This window comes from Electrona antarctica (genome assembly GCF_951216825.1).
Source record: "Electrona antarctica genome assembly, chromosome: 7".
NCBI classification, from domain to species: Eukaryota; Metazoa; Chordata; class Actinopteri; order Myctophiformes; family Myctophidae; genus Electrona; species Electrona antarctica.
Window position 1 is genome coordinate 37,219,583 of NC_136812.1, and position 19,744 is coordinate 37,239,326.

Here is a 19,744-nt window from a genome sequence, read left to right on the forward strand (position 1 = left end):
CTCCAAAGCAGGACAGACAGACAGACAGACAGACAGACAGACAGAACTCTTTGTGTGAGCATCAAAGCCTCAGCACCTCCAACAGGGCGCGATACGCTGCGCAGCAGAGATATGAAACATGCCTTTGGCGCGGGTTCAGATGCTAAAAACGTATTTATAGGACATGTCACTGCGCCAGTGAGGGAAATGGTGACGAAAAGTCCCGCGCGACACTCTTTGATTCCTTCGGGGGGCAGATGTTAACAGTAACAGCGTGCGCGTGCAACTCGTACACGCGCATGTCTGTCGTTAAAAAGCCTCCCATCAGTGTTGTGGATCAGCGCGTTCTGTAACCCGCTGGGTAATGAGGAGATGGGCTCAGAGGACTGTCAGATGGTATCGCCAGGAGGGCCTTGCGATACGGGTCGGGTCCGTCTCTAGGCTCCTGCCACTGCACTGCTTGTCTATGGTGGGAAAAAAAACACACAGATTGAGAGTTATTGATGCTCCCCTCTTAATTGGTGTTTTTTCCTGTTAGAGGTTACACAGAGATGGGTGGGTGGGGGGGAGGGGGGGTCCTGCCAATGTGCACGCTTTGTGACAGTGCATGTTGGTGGAATTTAGACTGGAAGATACACGGCAACGGCATGCACTCACTTGCCAATGTAAGCGGACTCAAACTTAAAATCTTCACATCACAAGATTACAGGTGTGGGCGGCGGTGGCTCAGGGGTAGAGTGGCCGGATGGCAACCGCAAGGTTGCCAGTTCGAACCCGGGCTCCCCCAGAGTTAGTGTCGAAGTGTCCTTGAGCAAGACACTGAAACCCTAATTGCTCCTGATGTGCTGGTTGGTGCCTTGCATGGTTTCCGCCGCCTTCGGTGTATGCATGTGTGCGTGAATGGGTGAATGTAATGCACAATCTATGTAAAGTGCCTTGGATAAAGGCGCTATATAAATGCACCATTTACCTTTTTTTTTTTTAAAGTGTGTGAAATATATATATATATATATATATATATTGTAAAAGCTCAAATAGAAAAATCTAATAAAAACGTCAACTGACAAACTGACAAAATACAAAAGTTCCATAGTCACAATAGAAAATGATATATGCAATGCAGCCGTGTGTGTGTGTGTGTGAGACTGACCTTTGTGACTGACCCTTCCATGTGTTGTGCCATCAGGTCCGATGCGTCCAGGGCTCTGTGGGAGGCCATGCTGACCAGCAAGCAGAAGGAAGCCGTGATGGAGGTGCGCAGACACCTGGTGGAGGCCGCCAGCAAGGAGCAGCTGCCAATCAAGATGAGCATGGGTAAACCCGATGGTCGCCATTATTTGCTTCCCTCTCCCTCTCGCATTGAGAGATCCCTCCGGCCCGTTCCCAGACGAAACACTGACTGAACTCAGATGCGCCGCATTGCCAAGTATGAGGTTCATAGGAGGATTACTTGTGGTATTGGCGCAGAGGCGCAGAACATAATTTGATCACAAAATGACACGGGGTGACCGACATGGGCGTACAGGAACACAGAGCACGACACTATAACCCCACATAACGTACGGTGTGGTGACAGATGGGACTAGACCGCCGGTGAGGTTGGTAGAGCCCTGGCAGCCCCGCAGCGCGTCTGCCTGGTGTTGTGTTGTAGCGGTGGCAGACAGTGTGTGGAGCAACAACACATAAGGTGCATGGCACAGCCATGTTAACCACTTAAATAAGCACTCTTTTATAGCCTGGAAACCAGACTAATCGGCCACAGGGGGGGAAAAAATCCTTACGCAGTGAAATTAGTCTGGCCATGCCAGGCTAACTCTTTTATACTTTGTCATGCGCCGATGTCATGTTGTGAAAATAGCCCAAGAGCACCCTAACAGTGGAGTCAGATAACATACGATGTGCAGCAAAGGCACGATATAATTTATTGTCCCTGTGAGCAAAGTTGTCTCGGACTCAAATGCTGAACACGTACAACTGCCTCCATAGAAGTACGGTAATACAAGATCAATACTCATATTCCACACATTAACACATGTTGCACATGATACCCAAACAGGCATAGGGACATTAGTTAGTATACACAATTACTATCTAGCTAAATCGGACGGGACTTATCGCTATATTGACCTCACTCTTGCTGCCCTCACTTTCTCTCTCCCTCCGCCTCTTTTCTCTCTATCGCTCTCTTAAGACCGGGAAAGCCTAGTCGGTGTCATTTTAGATTTATTTTTGCTGCTTATTATTGAAACATCTTGACATACTGATTGACATAATGATTTAGAAGGCATTAAATGTATACCTGTATATTAAAAGGAGATATAGGGTTGACATGGTATATTATAATTTTATGAAAACAAGGCAGAAGGGTGATGGTGAAAGTAACGATGTGGAGCTGTAGTGGACAGCGTGTTTAGAATGGCAGTGGTTGTGGGAAACAGCAGGGTTTGTGAGAGTGAAGAGCCATAGCGCCTCCTACTGAGACCCCGAGGCCGCTGCCGCGCACTGCACGTATTTGCCCATGTGGCCACAGAGGAAATGTGAACCACATGTTGGCTCTCTGACACACACACACGTGCACACACACACACATGCACACACACACACACACACACACACACACACACACACACACACACACACACACACACACACACACACACACACACACACACGCGGCTCTGGCTGACTTTTTGTTGTTTGTTAATGAAGCAGAGGGGGCTGAAGTGAAGGGTAAAAGTATGCAAAGACATGCAGAGATAAAGACACACACGCACACACGCATACCTTCACCTCGCTAAGCTTTCTGACTCATAGACATATGGGTCTATGAGTGTACTCTACATCAATCACGTTTTGCATACAATGCGTTTACACATGCACACACACGGACAGACTGATTCACACATTTACATGCGACACACGCGCGCGCACACGCACACACACACACACACACACACACACACACACACACACACACACACACACACACACACACACACACACACACAGGGGTAATATGCAGGTTCATAAGTAGCAGGGGGAGGTACTATAAGGAGGGCCTCTCATTAACAACCTGGTTGTAATACTGCGCGCACACACCCACCCACACGCGCGCGCGTGCGTAGCCACGGCGGTCTCGTTTCACACTTCTCTGTTAAAGTGCAGCGTTTAGCCGCTCCTAAGCCTGAATGGCTGCTTTCCATTGGATTTATGTGGACAAATGTACCTCATCAAGCAGAGAGAGAGCAGAGGCAGAGGGGTTATGAAGGAGTCACAGTCAAGCAGAGAGAGAGAGAGCAGAGGCAGAGGGGATATGAAGGAGTCACAGTCAAGCAGAGAGAGAGAGAGCAGAGGCAGAGGGGATATGAAGGAGCCACAGTCAAGCAGAGAGAGCAGAGGCAGAGGGGATATGAAGGAGCCACAGTCAAGCAGAGAGAGCAGAGGCAGAGGGGATATGAAGGAGTCACAGTCAAGCAGAGAGAGAGCAGAGGGGATATGAAGGAGTCACAGTCAAGCAGAGAGAGAGAGAGGCAGAGGGGATATGAAGGAGTCACAGTCAAGCAGAGAGAGAGAGAGAGCAGAGGCAGAGGGGATATGAAGGAGTCACAGTCAAGCAGAGAGAGAGCAGAGGGATATGAAGGAGTCACAGTCAAGCAGAGAGAGAGCAGAGGGGATATGAAGGAGTCACAGTCAAGCAGAGAGAGAGAGAGGCAGAGGGGATATGAAGGAGTCACAGTCAAGCAGAGAGAGAGCAGAGGCAGAGGGGATATGAAGGAGTCACAGTCAAGTAGAGAGAGAGCAGAGGGGATATGAAGGAGTCACAGTCAAGCAGAGAGAGAGCAGAGGGGATATGAAGGAGTCACAGTCAAGCAGAGAGAGAGCAGAGGGGATATGAAGGAGTCACAGTCAAGCAGAGAGAGAGCAGAGGCAGAGGGGATATGAAGGAGTCACAGTCAAGCAGAGAGAGAGCAGAGGCAGAGGGGATATGAAGGAGTCACAGTTAAGCAGAGAGGGAGCAGAGGCAGAGGGGATATGAAGGAGTCACAGTCAAGCAGAGAGAGAGCAGAGGCAGAGGGGATATGAAGGAGTCACAGTCAAGCAGAGAACAAAAGAAATACTTTTCGGGAGAAAGAGAGAGTTTGTAAAGAGAGGGATTGTAGGAGAGAGAGTTCATAGAGGGAGAGAGAGAGAGTGATGCCGGTATGGCAGTAAGCTGTTCCCACATGTTGACGGACAGCCTGTTGATTTTGTGTCCCCGCAGGGAGGGAGGGAGGGGGGAGAGAGAGAGAGAGAGAGAGAGAGAGAGAGAGAAGAGAGGGGGAGAAAGACAGAAGGCATTGCCAAACGCCCTAAATACTGGATCTTTATCCCCCTTTGGCAGAGGACCAGACCCCCCCAATTCTCTCTTTCTCAACCTCCATCATCCCCTTCAGCACCATTACCCCCTCCAACACACACACACGCACGCACGCACGCACCACCGCATTTTCCCATCGCAGCCACCCTCATCTCACCACCAGCAGAGCGCCATCCTCCTCCCTGTACCCGTCACTGTCATGGCCGTCCCGCCCCCCGCCCGCCCCACGAGGTCGACCCGCACACATGTCGTCCTCGTCAGGTCACACGCCGCTGCAGCCTGCAGCGTGACCGATGCAGTGCCTACACACACTTTCACATATCAGCCTCGTCCAACTTGGCTCAGTTTCCATCTCACAAGAGGATAAGATCGTCCTGGGAAGGGGGGGGGGGGGGGGGGGGGAGAGAGAGAGAGAGAGAGAGAGAGAGAGAATATCGTAGCTGTCCGGCAGAAACCTTGCATCTCCGTATTTCAAGTAACTTTGTATCGATGTGTTTCCCCCTCATTAATGTCCTACTACAAGAGTGTCAAAATCAAAAATAGCAAAACTTGCAGATCTGCAAGCCCATGCATTTTTTAAAGTGAAAGTGGTTACCATAGGTTTTTCTTAAATGGATTAAAGCTTAAAGGATTAAGGTTAAAGGATTTTAATAAATATTGTAGAGAAGTATGAGTAAGAGCTTGTGACTAAATGACAAATTCATGGGATCCATTGGAACTCGGCTTGTTTTTCCTGAGAGACATACAGGTTTTCTGGACGCCGTATGTATTCCTCAGAGCATGAGAATGTTCTGCTTAGAGATACAGTGAGATCACGCAGGTTTCTCACCATTCACAAACACAATGGACTGATGAAATAGTCCTCCTGTGTGTGTTGTGAAAGTGAGTCAGTGTGCACATGCGTGTGCGTGTGTGTGTGTCTGCGTGTACGTACGTGCATGTGCGTATTAGAACCAGAGGGAGCCCAGTGTGTGTTTTTTATGGCACTTTAGCTCGGAGCAGGGAATTGTTTGGACAGCTTTGGTTTCTGTCTCAGCAAACATGCATGCGCTTTGGTGTCCGTTGTGTTGCATGTTATGTTCTGTGTCCTAGTAAGGGGGAATATATAATATAGAGTATATACACATACACACACACACACACACACACACACACACACACACACACACACAGTACGTGTTTACTTGATGTGTGTTCTTATTGCAGTGGAAGTGAACTGTGTTGACAAGGTCTGCGTTGACTCTCTGACATAATGTGGCCGTATTCCCCCTGGTGCATTGTGGGTTTTCTGACATTGTCATGAGCTAAGACTCTGGCGGACAGAACGGCATTTGGAGAGGCGAGGACACGGGGGGGGGGGCAACATCACTGAGCTGATCTTTTATTTCTATTTCAGTGTTTTTAATAAAAGGGGACCACCCTCATGATCCCGTCTTACAAATGAAAAAGAGCTGTTTCATCCAGGAGTTGATTCATTGCTTTTGTTTATTACGGAGTCTTTAATAGAAGTTTTATGGGCCTTGAGGACATTATCCCCAATATCACAGACCCGTCAAGTGAAATAAAAATGTTAAATATGATATGATCGGACCTCTGTGCTTTATCCATCGTACATCATTCACACTTAAAGTTTATGCGACGAATAGCTAAAACAGCCGATCTGCAAGGTCACAACGCTGTGTGCGGCAACACGTAACTTGTGAGCTTGTATCTGCTATTTCTTTGCTGATGATGACATGCTAGAAATAGGGATGTGAGTTTAAAAGTGGTGAAGTACAACGCAATTGTCTCATGCGGATATCAGATGTTTTCTGCACAGTGATTGACAAATCAAACTCATTACACATGTACTGTACACACACGTTAACTCACACACACTCACACTCACACGCACGCATACTATCAGATGACAGCTATTTCCTGCTCTCCTAGCCAAACGTGTCTCTGTTGTGCCAGGAGAATGAATTAAAAAGCCTTGATAAACACATATTTCAAGCCGCGAGCCAGCAGAGGCCGTATAATCTCCAATGGGACATGAACGAATGCAACAATACGTCTCCTTCTCAACTTTTCTGAGAAGAACCCAGACAGATGTAGTCGTTTGCACACACAGGCCCATGCAGTGTAGCGAGTGTGACTGAGTTAATGAATGTGACAGTGAGTTTTCTCGTGTGCTGAAGTGTCCTCCACATCTCGTCCTGTACTCTGCAGCACAGTAAGTACAGTCTGGGAGCGGTATGCAGGCAGTGACACATCCATAAATATAACATCCAGGTCTTCCATCCACTCCCGACTCCCGAGTGCATAAATAAAAGTCTGCATGCCTTCCTGTGTCTTCCCGAGTTCCCGTTACATGTAGCGTAACTTACGAGGCCGTCCAAAACCATTGAGGCTTTGCTGGCGGTCACTTAGCCCCTGAGTCACCCCACACGGATAGAATGCAAGTCATCCTCCCTGTCCAGTAAATCCTGCCCCTATAGCCCCCGGCCGGCCGCTGGCCTCGCACCACTGTTCAGCATTTTGACCATGGTAGAGATTCAGTAGCCATTTCAGGGCATGACGATAAGTCTTACTGTATTTTACAGTACGTATATCATGGAAGAGGCTCCCGGTATGCCTGGTATGGGAACTGTACTGTACCGACCTCAGCCGCAAAGCATTGCAGAGGATTGTGCGGACAGCCCAGTGCATCAATAGATGTGAGCTTCCCTCCATCCAGGGCATGTGCGACGGCCAGGCGTTGTCAGCAAAGCTCGCAGGGACTTGGGACTTCAAGATGCTACCAAGTGGCAAATGACTTAGTAGCCAGAGAACCAAGAGCAGTTTATTGCTAATAGCTACTTATCCCGTAATTCTGGACAATCAGGTTTATGAATGTGTTTTTAAAAAATGAGCTCAGGCATAATAGTACACTTTCATCCACCACACTCTTATTTATTGTAACTTTATACAAGATGTATAACGATAAAGAAACCTTGATCCTTGACGAGAAAAACGTCATAGCATAATATTAAAAGGTAGATTTTTTGTTAACGGTCATTTTGGTTGCAAATTGGTTGCATTCTCAATGCATTCTCACGATCAGACTTGAAGATAAAGTGCACACGTCCAAAAATAGTAGCATTCATTTATCGTTGTTTGTCTTGTGAGTTTGTTCTTTGGTTTACCGTTAATCAAAACATACTCATGGAAACATGCATGGGGGCGTTATGCTGACATGGACTCTACTTGGAATTACCGTAATCGTTGTGCAAAATCAATCATGGTAGTACGGTACCAAAGCTCATATTTGCAACGAAATGTTCCAGTACATTTGTAGACCTAATTGGCTTCTGATTATATCCATATTAATAACAGCATAATGCACACACACTCGCTCTGTCATAGAGTGCACAGTGAAGGCCACAGGACTAGTGCTATGTTTTTGCACTCTTGTATGATGAAGTAGGGCATTGATTTAGAAAAGTTGAAGTATGGAGATACTCCAAGGTTTCTGCTCGACATAAAAGTGCTTTGACACTGCAGGAGTAAAGCTCCTGTACACACCTGACAACTTCAACTTCAAGTTTAATCACTTTTAAACTGGCAAGTATATCGGGCTTGAGTGGGGAATACATTTTCACATCACAAGTTTACACTATGTACAAAGGAGTAAAACTATTTTGTGCAGGCTTCCCACAAGTTGCAGTTACACCACCAAATGAAGAATAAGACTGACAACGTATGAAATGTAAATAGAATACCGGTATGTAGCACGTAGTTCCAGTTTAGGCCTAGATGTGAAATCAGAAACTGAATTCTACCCAATCATGTTTTGCTTAATTGTTTTCCTCTACTGCCACACCTGCATTATGTCCAATCATTGCACAAATCGTTTCTCTAGTACAGTCTTCAGCCACTGCCAGTGTTTATATGTTTATACTAATCTTTCTAGACCCACAGAATATGTTCTTCTATGATAATGTAAATACCAAATATCGCAAAAGAAAGCTAAGAATCACACCCGTGTGAAGTGAGGGGCGCTCTTATCATCGTACATCATCATACATACATCATCTCATTCCGGCCAATCACAATTTGCGTCCTCACCTTCGTCATCAATGTTTGAGTTACGCAATGTTTGTGTTTATACAAACACTCAAAATTGTCCATTCGTTGTCAATGACAACATTTGGGTTACACACACCAAAGGCTGGACCTCAAAAATATAGCTGCAAGCAGCAAAAAGTTGGGGCCAAGCAATAAGAAAAATCACACCTGTGTAAACTGAGCGGTGCAGGCTGCTCAACAACAGCTCTGGCTGGCTGCAGTTATAGTTGTAGTGCTCAGTGTGAATGGCCCTTTTAGGCTGCTCAACAGTACCACTTTAGGTCACCCAGCGGTATTGCAGCTGAACAGACCCGCTTTTTCTTTGCTGCATTCATCCTTGGCCCCTTTTATCGTTGCTTGCAGCTATATATATGTTTTTACAAATTTCTTCACGTACAAAGTGACAGATGTGTTTCACAAGTTCATGGCCTTTGGACAAACGAGGCATGAGTTATGCCTGTTCAAAGTACAAAAATGCAGGCAGAAAATCGGGTTTAAGCGTTTTCCAAACTGCTCAAACGGCAGAAAATCTGAGTCAAATCTCATCTGGTCAAAGTGACATATGTTCCCTATGAGTCAAGGCACATTTGGAAACACGTGCCATGGCTTTTGGCCAAACGAGGCATGAGTTATGCCTGTTGAAAGGATTCAAAGCGTGTTTTCTAGCAGTGTCGTTTCAGATCCATATAAAACGATATAAAACCATATATACGTCAATCAATCAATTCAAAATAGTGGCTGAGCTAACGTTCATAGGTGAAAATTTCTTCGGCATAAGGAGATGCATATGTGTATTGAAGTTTTATTGCTGACAGTCAAACGGTTCATGAGCTATAGCGCCACCCATTAGCCAATGGTTGTGGGCTTCGCATCCTCACCGTTTGGCATATCCCTCTACCATATTGCCAGAACTGCAGTTTTTGGCGGAAGCAGAATTACAAAAAAGACAAATACAATAAGGGACCAAAGTCCCTTCGTGCTTGGCCCCTTAAAAATCAGGGGGGAAAAGTGTGTCACCACAATGTTCCGTTCTTTAGTTATTGGCAGTTGAATATAGCTTGTTTTCACCAAAAACACTGTGTGGGAACAGAAACATTTTATAAATCCTATAACATTAGACCAAACCGGCTAGGATTTATTTTAGATCACGTTATTTCCGGGTGTACTCTATTTCGGAAGTCGCGGAAGTAGCGCCCTCTATCGTAAACACTGAAAACTGCACATTGTGTACACATGCGTCAATGACGGTCGGATTGAAATGACATGCATCAATGACAGTCAATGAGTTAACATGTGGCTAATACATTGGATCTATATACAGTATACTACGTGTGATGTTTTTATAGCGTTTACGTACACCAAGCCATCTAGAAGAGTGTTTTCTAGTACAGTAGGCCTGTGTATGTACAGTATTTGTGTAGGTTGGTAGCTTATGTATGTCAAAACATTATTTATTTCTTTATTTTAAGCCAACGCCACATGTCACTCCACTATTTGACATTTAATCCTCAATACAATAACATTTTTCAGAGCTTGAAAAGTGTCTTCTCACCGCAGGTGTTTTCACCATTAATTACACACTGCATGGTTTCATGGTGTTGACAGGCATCTACTTGAAATCAACATGAACAGGCACACACATCCAATTAAGGCACAATTAGCATTCATCATCTACAACACCTGGGGCACAAAATCAAGGGACTGTTTAATGATCTCGTGTTGGTTCTTCCAAGCGTCAATTTTCTCAAGAATAAAAGTATTTAACCATTTATTTGCCATTTTGTTTGCCAGATTAGTTTTCTTCTCCCTGAATTGGCCAATGTTGTCTTTCCACACACAATCGATAAGGTGTTTACTTGCCAAAGTAAATGTGTTTAAGACCTCACCCAGTTTAAGATAATCGGGGCACGGTGTTGCCAGAAACTGACAAACACATGTTTTGTCAAATTACATCAGCAACAGATGATTTCACTCAGTATGACATACAGTACAGTTCATGCTTTTCATCTAAAGCCTTCCAAGGCTGAGTTTATATTACATGTATAATGGACGTACAGTATAGTGGATTATATAGGAGACTTTCCTCTCACGTTAGCCTGCTCTCATGCTGTAGTAGCTGTATTACTGTGGTGGTTCCCTAATATCCTTTGTGATGTGGAATAGAAGTTGAGACATAAAAGCCCAAATATTTACCAAGATTTTCCAGTATTTCAAACACAAATGTAATATCTCTGCTCACATTACGTAGTATGTGTGATACAATGGATGGAAAAAAAGACATTTCTTTTGACAACTGAGCCTCTAATGTATCATTGGCACATGCACACAAAGATGAAACAAGCTGTTTAAATGAAATCCTAGTTGATTAAATTGAATCACTGTGCTGGCCTGGAAAAGTAAAGAGAAAGTGTACACTCTCACATGTGTTCTCGTTAGTCGTTAGGGAGATATTAGACATGAACTTGCAGCACTGTACATACATTCCCTTTTACTGTGGACGCATGAACCTTTGTATGAAACTACACCCTAATTATCAAATCAGCTTTCTTAGTTTTGCATCTGGCAACAACACGTGTAAACAATCAAAGAAAAGCTTTGGGGTGAAATCGAGTAACTAATTTAACCCATTTTGGGCCCCCCTTTTGGTGTTAGCATTATGTTATGCTTTAGCTATTGAAAAATAGCAGATCTACAAGCTCATAGCGCGCCACCGAGTGGCGCGCTATGAGCTTGTAGGTCTGCTATTTTTGAAAAATCGAAGAACGACTGACATAGAAACATAGCTTTTTCAGAAAACTGTCAGGATGTAGAAGACATTTTTAGAATCTGATCTCAGGTAAAAATGGGTTAAGCAGTGTTAATTCTACAAGCTCACAGCGCGACACGTTGTGTAAGCTTATAGATCAGCTATTTCTGCCGTGCTGGCGAGTAAGGGCTCATCCAGTCCTGTTTGACAGTGTAATGTAAAACAGGCTATGGTCTTCTCTCAGTCCCAGATTGTCTTTCTCTCTGCTGTGCATTATCCAATTTATCCATACTGTGCCTCATGCTGCCTACACAGCATTACTCTCTTGATTATGTTTTGCCAACTGTGTCCCATTCTTGGTTCCCTATTCTAGGGCAGAATTATCCTTGGCCCCTGGTTTGGATGTATTTCCCAGTTCTGGGCTGAATTATGCTTGGCACATCAGGCTTAGTGAAACTCGGGTATGTTGCCAGGCTTTTTTACAGCAGCATATGTTCACAATAGGGCTTTTCAGGATGTAGAATATTTCTGGACAAGGGGGACTCACTCCTCGGCAACGTTTTTTAATTTCAACCAGAAACTTGATTCGCTTTCGTAGACACTTGCTCCGTCTTGCCCGCCATGGTGCCCCCGCAAGCACACAGACACACTTCGTCAGGCTTAAAGGCCGTGTCTCCCAGCAGGCAGACCTTCGAGACTGTTTAGCGCTGTCAGCTATACTTATCACTCACTGGGGGAAAGCTGGCTCTTTGTTATTGGGTTATAACGGGGGAAGGCCAGGCTTCGACCCGCTCCCTCCAGCGCTGGTGCTGAAAACAACATTTCACGTTCCACACGCCACCTAATCCCGCCTTCGACAGAGTCGTCTGTGCGTGGCGACCCTCCGTATTGCAGTATTGTGGAGCGGGTTCTTTTGCTCCATTTTTCACCCTAGCCTGTCTGTTTCTCCTCCAGTCATCTGCCTGGCCCCGCTAAAGAAAACATTGGCCCCGTAGTCCAACAGGAAATACTCCCACATCTGGTGCTGGTTCAGAATATCAACATGAAGAAGTAGGCTTTATGGGGAGTTAATGTGTGCCCCTCTCTCCCCGCCTTGCGCCCCCCCTCCCAAACCCCCACCAAATCCCCCCGCAGCCCTAGGGGTCGACCTAGACCCTCGTACCTCCAGGCTGCCCCGTGCGCCCCTAGAACCCACCCACTGAACCCCCCTCACCCCGCTCTTCCTGTGTCTGTGCGAATCTTCCCGGTAAGCGAGAGGGAGAGTTAAGCAGGGGGTCTTTAATGGGGCACAAGGAGCTCAGCCTCTCTCTCTCTCTCTCTCTCTCTCTCTCTCTCTCCCCCCCCCCCCCCCCCCCCCCCACACACACACACACACTCACTCTGTGGCAGCTCTGTAAATAATCATAGAGAACCCTGCATTCACACAAATTAGTCACACTCCCAGACAGCCTCTCTGGGACTCTTATCGCTGCTGTACTGCCACACTGCGGCACACACGTATGGAACTCACGTGTACACTGAACACACATACACACACACACACCAGTCGCACTTGGTTACACATTATGACTCATATAAACATTACGCTGAAGCCTCTTGACAGTAGTGCTCCATCTCAACTGAAGTCCATGTGCAAATAATGGTCTTACCAATACGCTTTATTTCAGACTAAGGCCATACCTGTCACTCCGCGTTTTCTTTAGTTTTTTTTAATAGTTTGATAGGTCAGTATAGAACAGAGAGAAATGAAACCATGGGGACAGGAGACGTGAGATGGTCCTCACACTCACAAGGAGTATTATGTTCTGTGTGCACTAACTGGCAGAGCCCTCACATATAATGGTAAATGGTGCATTTATATAGCGCTTTTATCCAAATCGCTTTACATAGATTGTGCATTTCATTCACCCATTCGCACACACACGCACACACACACACACACACACACACACACACACACACACACACACACACACACACACACACACACACACACACACACACACACCATGCAAGGAAACCATGCAAGGCTGCATGCATCCATGCTGTGCATCAACCTGCACAGCGGGAGCAATTAGGGGTCTTGCTCAAGCCTCAAGGACACTTCGACGCTAACTCTGGGGGAGCCCAGGATCGAACTGGGAACCTTGCGGTTGCCATCCAGCCACTCTACCTACTGAGCCACTGCTGTCCGCCTGCCCTGCTTATGCTCAGCTTCAGAGCCTTAGATATAGACAGAGTTCCGCAAACTGCGTTCACTTCATGGGGCCAGTCCAATGGCGGCTCTCCTTCATACAGTAGACTACGCATTGAGCGTGGGGACAACCAACTGGGCCAAGTCCGGGACTGGAAGTAGGCAGAAATGCATTGGACTCAGGCAACAGCCCAGCTTTAATGATCTTAAATCCCTTTATTTTAAATTGTTTTGTAGTAATAGTACAACATAAACATTAAAGAGACTTTAGTTGTTACTGTCATGTTGCACACATGCTCTTAAAATAGCTCTTATTTGCGCCGCCCTCGTTGAAAACAATGTATTTCCAACTCCAGCTTGGCTCAGTTCAGGCTGCATGAACAGCGCTCGAGTGCTCGGTTTCTGCCCCCTCTATATCGTAACTCTTCTATTAGATGGCTCTGCTCAGCTTATACTTCAATGTGTGCCAAGTGTCTCATTATGAAAATAGCCCACCTACAAGCTCACAACGTGTCACAACAATGTGACACGTTGTGAGCTTGTAGATGGGCTATTTTCGGACCGCATATAAATATACAGTATAAGATATAAGTCAGACTTAACAGTCTAATGTACACGGCTGGCAGTCTCTCTCTCTGTCTCTCTCACACACACACGCACACAAACTAACACACACACTGTGGATGTGTGTTTCTCTCTCTCTGACAGAGATAATATTATTGCATGCTACGGTATCAGTGTCTCCCCTCTGCCCCACACTGAGTATACAATAGTTATTAAAGAGGTTGTTATGCTTGCAAATAGGTTGTCTATTTGTTCTGGGTCCACACTGCTCTTCCCATCAGGATGAGCATGTGTGTGTGCCTGCGTGCAAGGGTGTGTCGTGTGTGTGAGTGTCGTGTGTGTGTGTGTGTGTGTGTGTGTGTGTGTGTGTGTGTGTGTGTGTGTGTGTGTGTGTGTGTGTGTGTGTGTGTGTGTGTGTGTGTGTGTGTGTGTGTGTGTGTGTGTGTGTGTGTGTGTGTGTGTGTGTGTGTGTGTGTGTGTGCGTGCAATGTGCATGCATGTTTGCGTGTGCGTGTGTACATACCAATCTTTAGTGGAGATTGGATTTAGTGGATATAATGTAAACCCCTCCTTTTGGTTAGAAAGTCAGCGTTTCCTCTCACCCGTTGCGTGTCCTCCTTTCCTCCAGAGCAGGAAAACAACATATTTCCACCTCTCCTCCTCTCCTCTCCTCTCCTCTCCTCTCCTCTCCTCTCCTCTCCTCTCCTCTCCTCTCCTCTCCTCTCCTCACCAGCTACAACCGTGGCTGATGGGATGCCAAATCTCACCAGTCACCATCATTCCACAAGCCAACAAAGGCTTATGAATACCGTCTGGTTATATTACATTACATTGTAGAGTCACACACCCAAAGATCTGCACACCGTCTTAGATGCTCCCAAACAAACGAAACGCAACAGAAAAACAATGTTACGACTGGGGATGGAGCAGAATGGTGATTGTAAGAGAGGGTACCAAGTGCGCACGCAAGCACGCGCACGCTTGGTACCCTCTCTTACAATCATCCTGCAATGTGTAGAGAAAATATGTACGAGTTCAGTTACAAGCTACAGGCCTTTGTTGCTTTAGAAATGTTTGATATAACATTTGAAATCTTTTCCAAATGTACAATTTTGGATGAATGATATGGCCAAAATAATATGCAAGGTCAAAGTGGTTTAAAGATTCATTTTTGAATTTGCTACCAGCAGACACTAGACAACCTCCATTTAGCCTACAGGATAGTGGAATGCAATGTATGCGCGTTACGCTGCGATTGCCACTTAATTAATTTGAGACGGTTCCAGGCTTCCTAACCCACCACCCCGGTTGACAACTGTATCTCCGACTTCCTCCATTCCCGCAGGCCGCGTTACACCCGAACAGCTGTGCTCCTACGCGCAGCTGTTCCGGAGCAGTGTGGCGGCGCTAGAGAGCCACTGCGGAGTCCTGCAACTGGCCCTCGCCACCGCCCAGACCCTCAGGCACCCTGGCCTGCTGCGCTGGGACGCCTGCCTGGCCTTCGAGAGGCTGCTGCAGCAGGTACGCGCGCGCACACACACACACACACACACACACACACACACACACACACACACACACACACACACACACACACACACACACACACACACACACACACACACACACACACACACACATACATACAGATGTGCCGTTTGAGAACTTCACATGTCCTGCCATTGGCCATTCAGTAGATTGTCAGAATCAGATCATCGTCAGTGAGAAGAGTTCCTCTGCTGGACACTTCTTTTCATAGCAAGGCTAATCAGTGAATAAAACTTGCAGGGACAACATGCATTTTCCGAAAACCTTCAGGAAAAGATCAGGGCATGCACGCACGCACGCACGCACGCACGCACGCACGCACGCACGCACGCACGCACGCACGCACTCACGCACACCCCTTAACCCATTTAGACCTGAGGGCGATTCTACAAATCAAATGCCTGCACGAAGTGGCCTGCTGCGAGCTCGTACAGTATATCTGATATTCTTCTTGAATAGCCAACACACACATCTGAAATGACTTTCCCTGTTCCATATAACCTTTTACAATACATCTTTTTTCGATATCATTATTCTCTGGCATATTTTGCTACTACTGTACACACACACACACACACACACACACACACACACACACACACACACACACACGTCACACACACACTCGCCTTAACCACTTTCGACGTGACGTCCCTAATTTTCAAAAATAGTGAAAGTGGCAGAGGCGCACAACGTTGTCGCAATATGGCGCGTTTATTGTGCGTATGACGAAGTATAGAGCTTTAGTGGTTAACTCATGGAGCCGTCCATCCATGTGAAGAAAGTTGACACCGCTCTGTGACATTAGTGTCTCTCTCTCTCATGTTTACATTTCTTTGCTATCTTGAGCCCCCTGTTTGCAAAACTATCTCAATCCTCAGGCCATGCGCATGTTTTTAAAACACTGAAGCAATGAACATCTGCAGTGGCCTGTTTTCCAAATGTAATCGGTGGGAAATGACTGATCATCCACCATAACCATGATGTGTGCTAAATGCCAAATTCCGTCAGGTTGTTGTTGATGTAATGCAATGAAATTCCATTCAATGTCCTTGTACTGTGTGCAGGATCTTGTTGAAGTCATAATCAAAAGAAACCAAAATCAAAATGTAATCCAAGAAACATTCACTATAAACAGACCTCGAAATTGCTGATCAAAGCCTCAAGGTCGAGGTCCATTCCTATGCTTTCAGAGTTACATGAACACTTGTTACATTTAAATTGGATACAAATAAGAGGACAACGAGAAGACGACACATACATTAGAGATGCTCAAAGTCACAGACAACATTCCCTGATTTGAGTTTGTAAGTTTGCTTTGCTGCAAAAAAAATGCACTCAAACAATGCTTTCAAGACGTGCAGTATGAGTGTCTGCACAGCACAAACGGGAACAGTCCACTCTAGGGGAGTCCAGGGGTCTTCAACATTTTTTTTCAGGCCAAGGACCCCTTCGCTGAGAGAGAGATGAAGCAGGGACCCCCCCCCCCCCCCCCCCCATTACATATTGTATACAATAATAAAATTGTGTTGCAGAATGCAGATCAAACTTAACACCTTGCGCTGTGTGTCCAGGTGAGTGGGAGTGGGTGGGAGCTAGGTTACAGAGAATCCCTCGCCAAAACAGGCAGCCAGAGGAAAAACACACTGCTTCATAAACAAGGCCAGTTGTGTTTGTAGGAAAAACATTTGGATCCAGTAAATGTCGCAAAAAAGGGCCAGATTCCCAGCAAGCTGTTAGAGGTTTGGTGGGAGATGAGACGAGGAAGGGGACTAGTTTACGGGGGCAGACACGGACACGGTGTGTCAAATCGTGTCACGGTCAGAGGGCAAAGAGAGAGAGAAAGTTTTGAAGTAAAAAAACAGACAGTCCCTCTTTGTCCTCAGATTTATTAGTTTGACCCACACACATTGTGAGTGCCAAACTGTTGTAATGAAGCTGTTTGTTTGTCTGTCTCGGATTGGAAAACAGCCATTTGGCTCAACTCTGCACTACTCTAAGAGACAGATCTTTGTGAATCAGATTTTATCTTCATTCCTAGCTGGTTTGTATGACAAAACATAAGCGACGTACAGTAACAGCGTTATTAGGGAAGAAAGAGTTCACAGCATCATGACTACAGGATCATACGTCGTGATGGACCAGGTGACAGATATCCATTCTGTTCTTGTGTGCTCTGTGTTGTGCGTAGTAGGCCTGATTCATCCTTTGTCTCGTGGCTGTGGCACTTCAAAGTGAGCTTGTGGTCCTGCTTTTTTCGCTGAACGACACGGTCTTATGACGGTGTAAATGTAAGCATTACTCACACCAGTGTTGTTTACCTCATTATCACAGAAACAGATCAGATTAGGCCGACACTGTCTGACTCTGAAGACAGAAATCCTACCTGATTTCTTGCAAAGAACAGTCCTAAAGATCATACTTGAGAAACAAATGAATCTGAACAAAGCCGAGGTTTCTTTGTTTCTCATCATTCTGCTGATCACTGCGATGCTCCCTCACAGCGTGCGGAGCGGCTAGGCGCCATGCTACAGCCACTTTAAGCTAACTAATACTAAAGACATTTCCTCCCACTCGTACGTGCCTGTTTTCACAGGTTCTTTATATCAACTGCGGCAGTTAAGCTATCAGCGGGACGGCACAGTATTTAGGAACTTATTAAAGTGGATCTACGGAAAGAAAACAAAACGCAAGCTCACACCGGTGCCCGGTGCCAAATTGGAATTTGAAAACAACCTTGTAAAAACCTTGCCGCTTAGTCGGGGGGCCGTGGTCTGTTTATTGCCGCCACAAAAAAAAAAGAAAGAAAGAGAGAAAAAGAAGACAATTCAAGGGCTTTGAGTTCCTGTGTTCGTCGTTCTCCATTAGTCCAATTTGATGCGCTCCCATTCCCCATGGTTGTGTGTGTGCTGTACCTAGATCCACTTGACCCCAATATATCTGCCGTCTGCTTTGACTCAGGCTCATGATAACTGGCAGGCTTTAGAGGGACGTCTGTGTCATTAAAGTTGATGGAGACTACGTAAAGAACAAGCTGTTGTTTTGGCCGTGTGTACCGTAAACCGTCAAAATGTTCAGTATCACTTTAAAGCTACTATCCGTACATTTTATGTCTCTCCCGGCGGAGTGGTAATTGCGACAAAGTCCGAACTACAATAAGGATGGCAGGCGGTGCATCATCCGGTGCAGCCCCGTCTGCTTCAAATAATTTTATTGACATTGTAAACCAGTAGGTGTCCTACCCTATACCAGGGTCTGCATTTCTCAATGGAAGTGTAGGAAGAGGAAGACCACATCCGACTGCTGTATATGTACTTTTATATTATATTAACATGCGCTACCATACTGATTGGTTAAAAAAACAACAACATTTTAGTAAGTCCAGGATTGTGTCTTTAACTTTGAGTTACAAATGAATAAATCAACACTGATGAAGTTACATATATTATTGTCACACTTGAGGGTTGGGTGTGAAGTCCAAATCGCATTACTCCGGAAAAGTGTAAGCGCAACGTGAGAGTCTGTGTTTGCGATCGAAACGGAGCCCAAGGCTCGCCGGCTTTAAGCAAAATGAGCTGTGTGTCCTCCACGCACCCTCTGCTTATTTACTTTCCATGTGAGTTTTTCTTTTTCACTTTGGCTCGGTATACGTACGGACACAGAGAAGTTAATTACGTTAGAAAATGGCGGTCGGAGGGACAGCTTACTGCCGCGCCTGGCGGTCGGCCTCTGTTTACCCTGCCTGAGTGTGCGAGGGCTGCTGCGGGTATGGGCTGGACGCACGCTGCTGCTCGCTGGACACAGGGACGGTTCACTGAAGCCAGACACAGCTACAGTCCACTGGGGCCTTGTGGGAAGTCCACTAAAGCAACAGTCCAATGAATTTAGGCCAGGAACGCCCATGCCTGGGCAATACGACTTAATGTATGTACATCAATAGTTAGCCCATTAATACCTGACTGAGGCCCATTCTATAAGTGCCTTCTAAATCTGTTGTTCAAACACTTTCAATATTTGAAAAAAGAAAAGAAGAAGCGCTTTGTGGGTCCCAAATAATACAGCACACGAGTTCTTTAAAAGTCCATGCAGGCCGAAACGCGTTGGTTGTTGTTTTTAATCTTCATGAAATAAAGGATTTTTCAATCAGCAGCAGCTATCCCGCCTCTAGCTGCTGCTGATTGGCCAGGCCGTTTTGTGGCCGGGCATCAAGTCTGCCTGAGAGTTCCCAGATGGGAGCAGGAGGGGGGAACCCAGTGTACTCTCTGCT

At 46.0% G+C, this 19,744-nt stretch overlaps 1 protein-coding gene across 1 annotated transcript in view; it reads left to right on the forward strand.

Annotated features, from left to right (window-relative positions):
- The window catches only part of scfd2 (sec1 family domain containing 2), a 191,636-nt gene that overhangs the window by 16,236 nt on the left and 155,656 nt on the right, over window positions 1–19,744 (forward strand). The window contains exons 3-4 of the mRNA XM_079506818.1: window positions 1,166–1,293; window positions 15,275–15,450. Coding sequence (XP_079362944.1) covers window positions 1,166–1,293; window positions 15,275–15,450 — 304 coding nt within the window. The remainder of the gene's footprint in view (window positions 1–1,165; window positions 1,294–15,274; window positions 15,451–19,744) is intronic.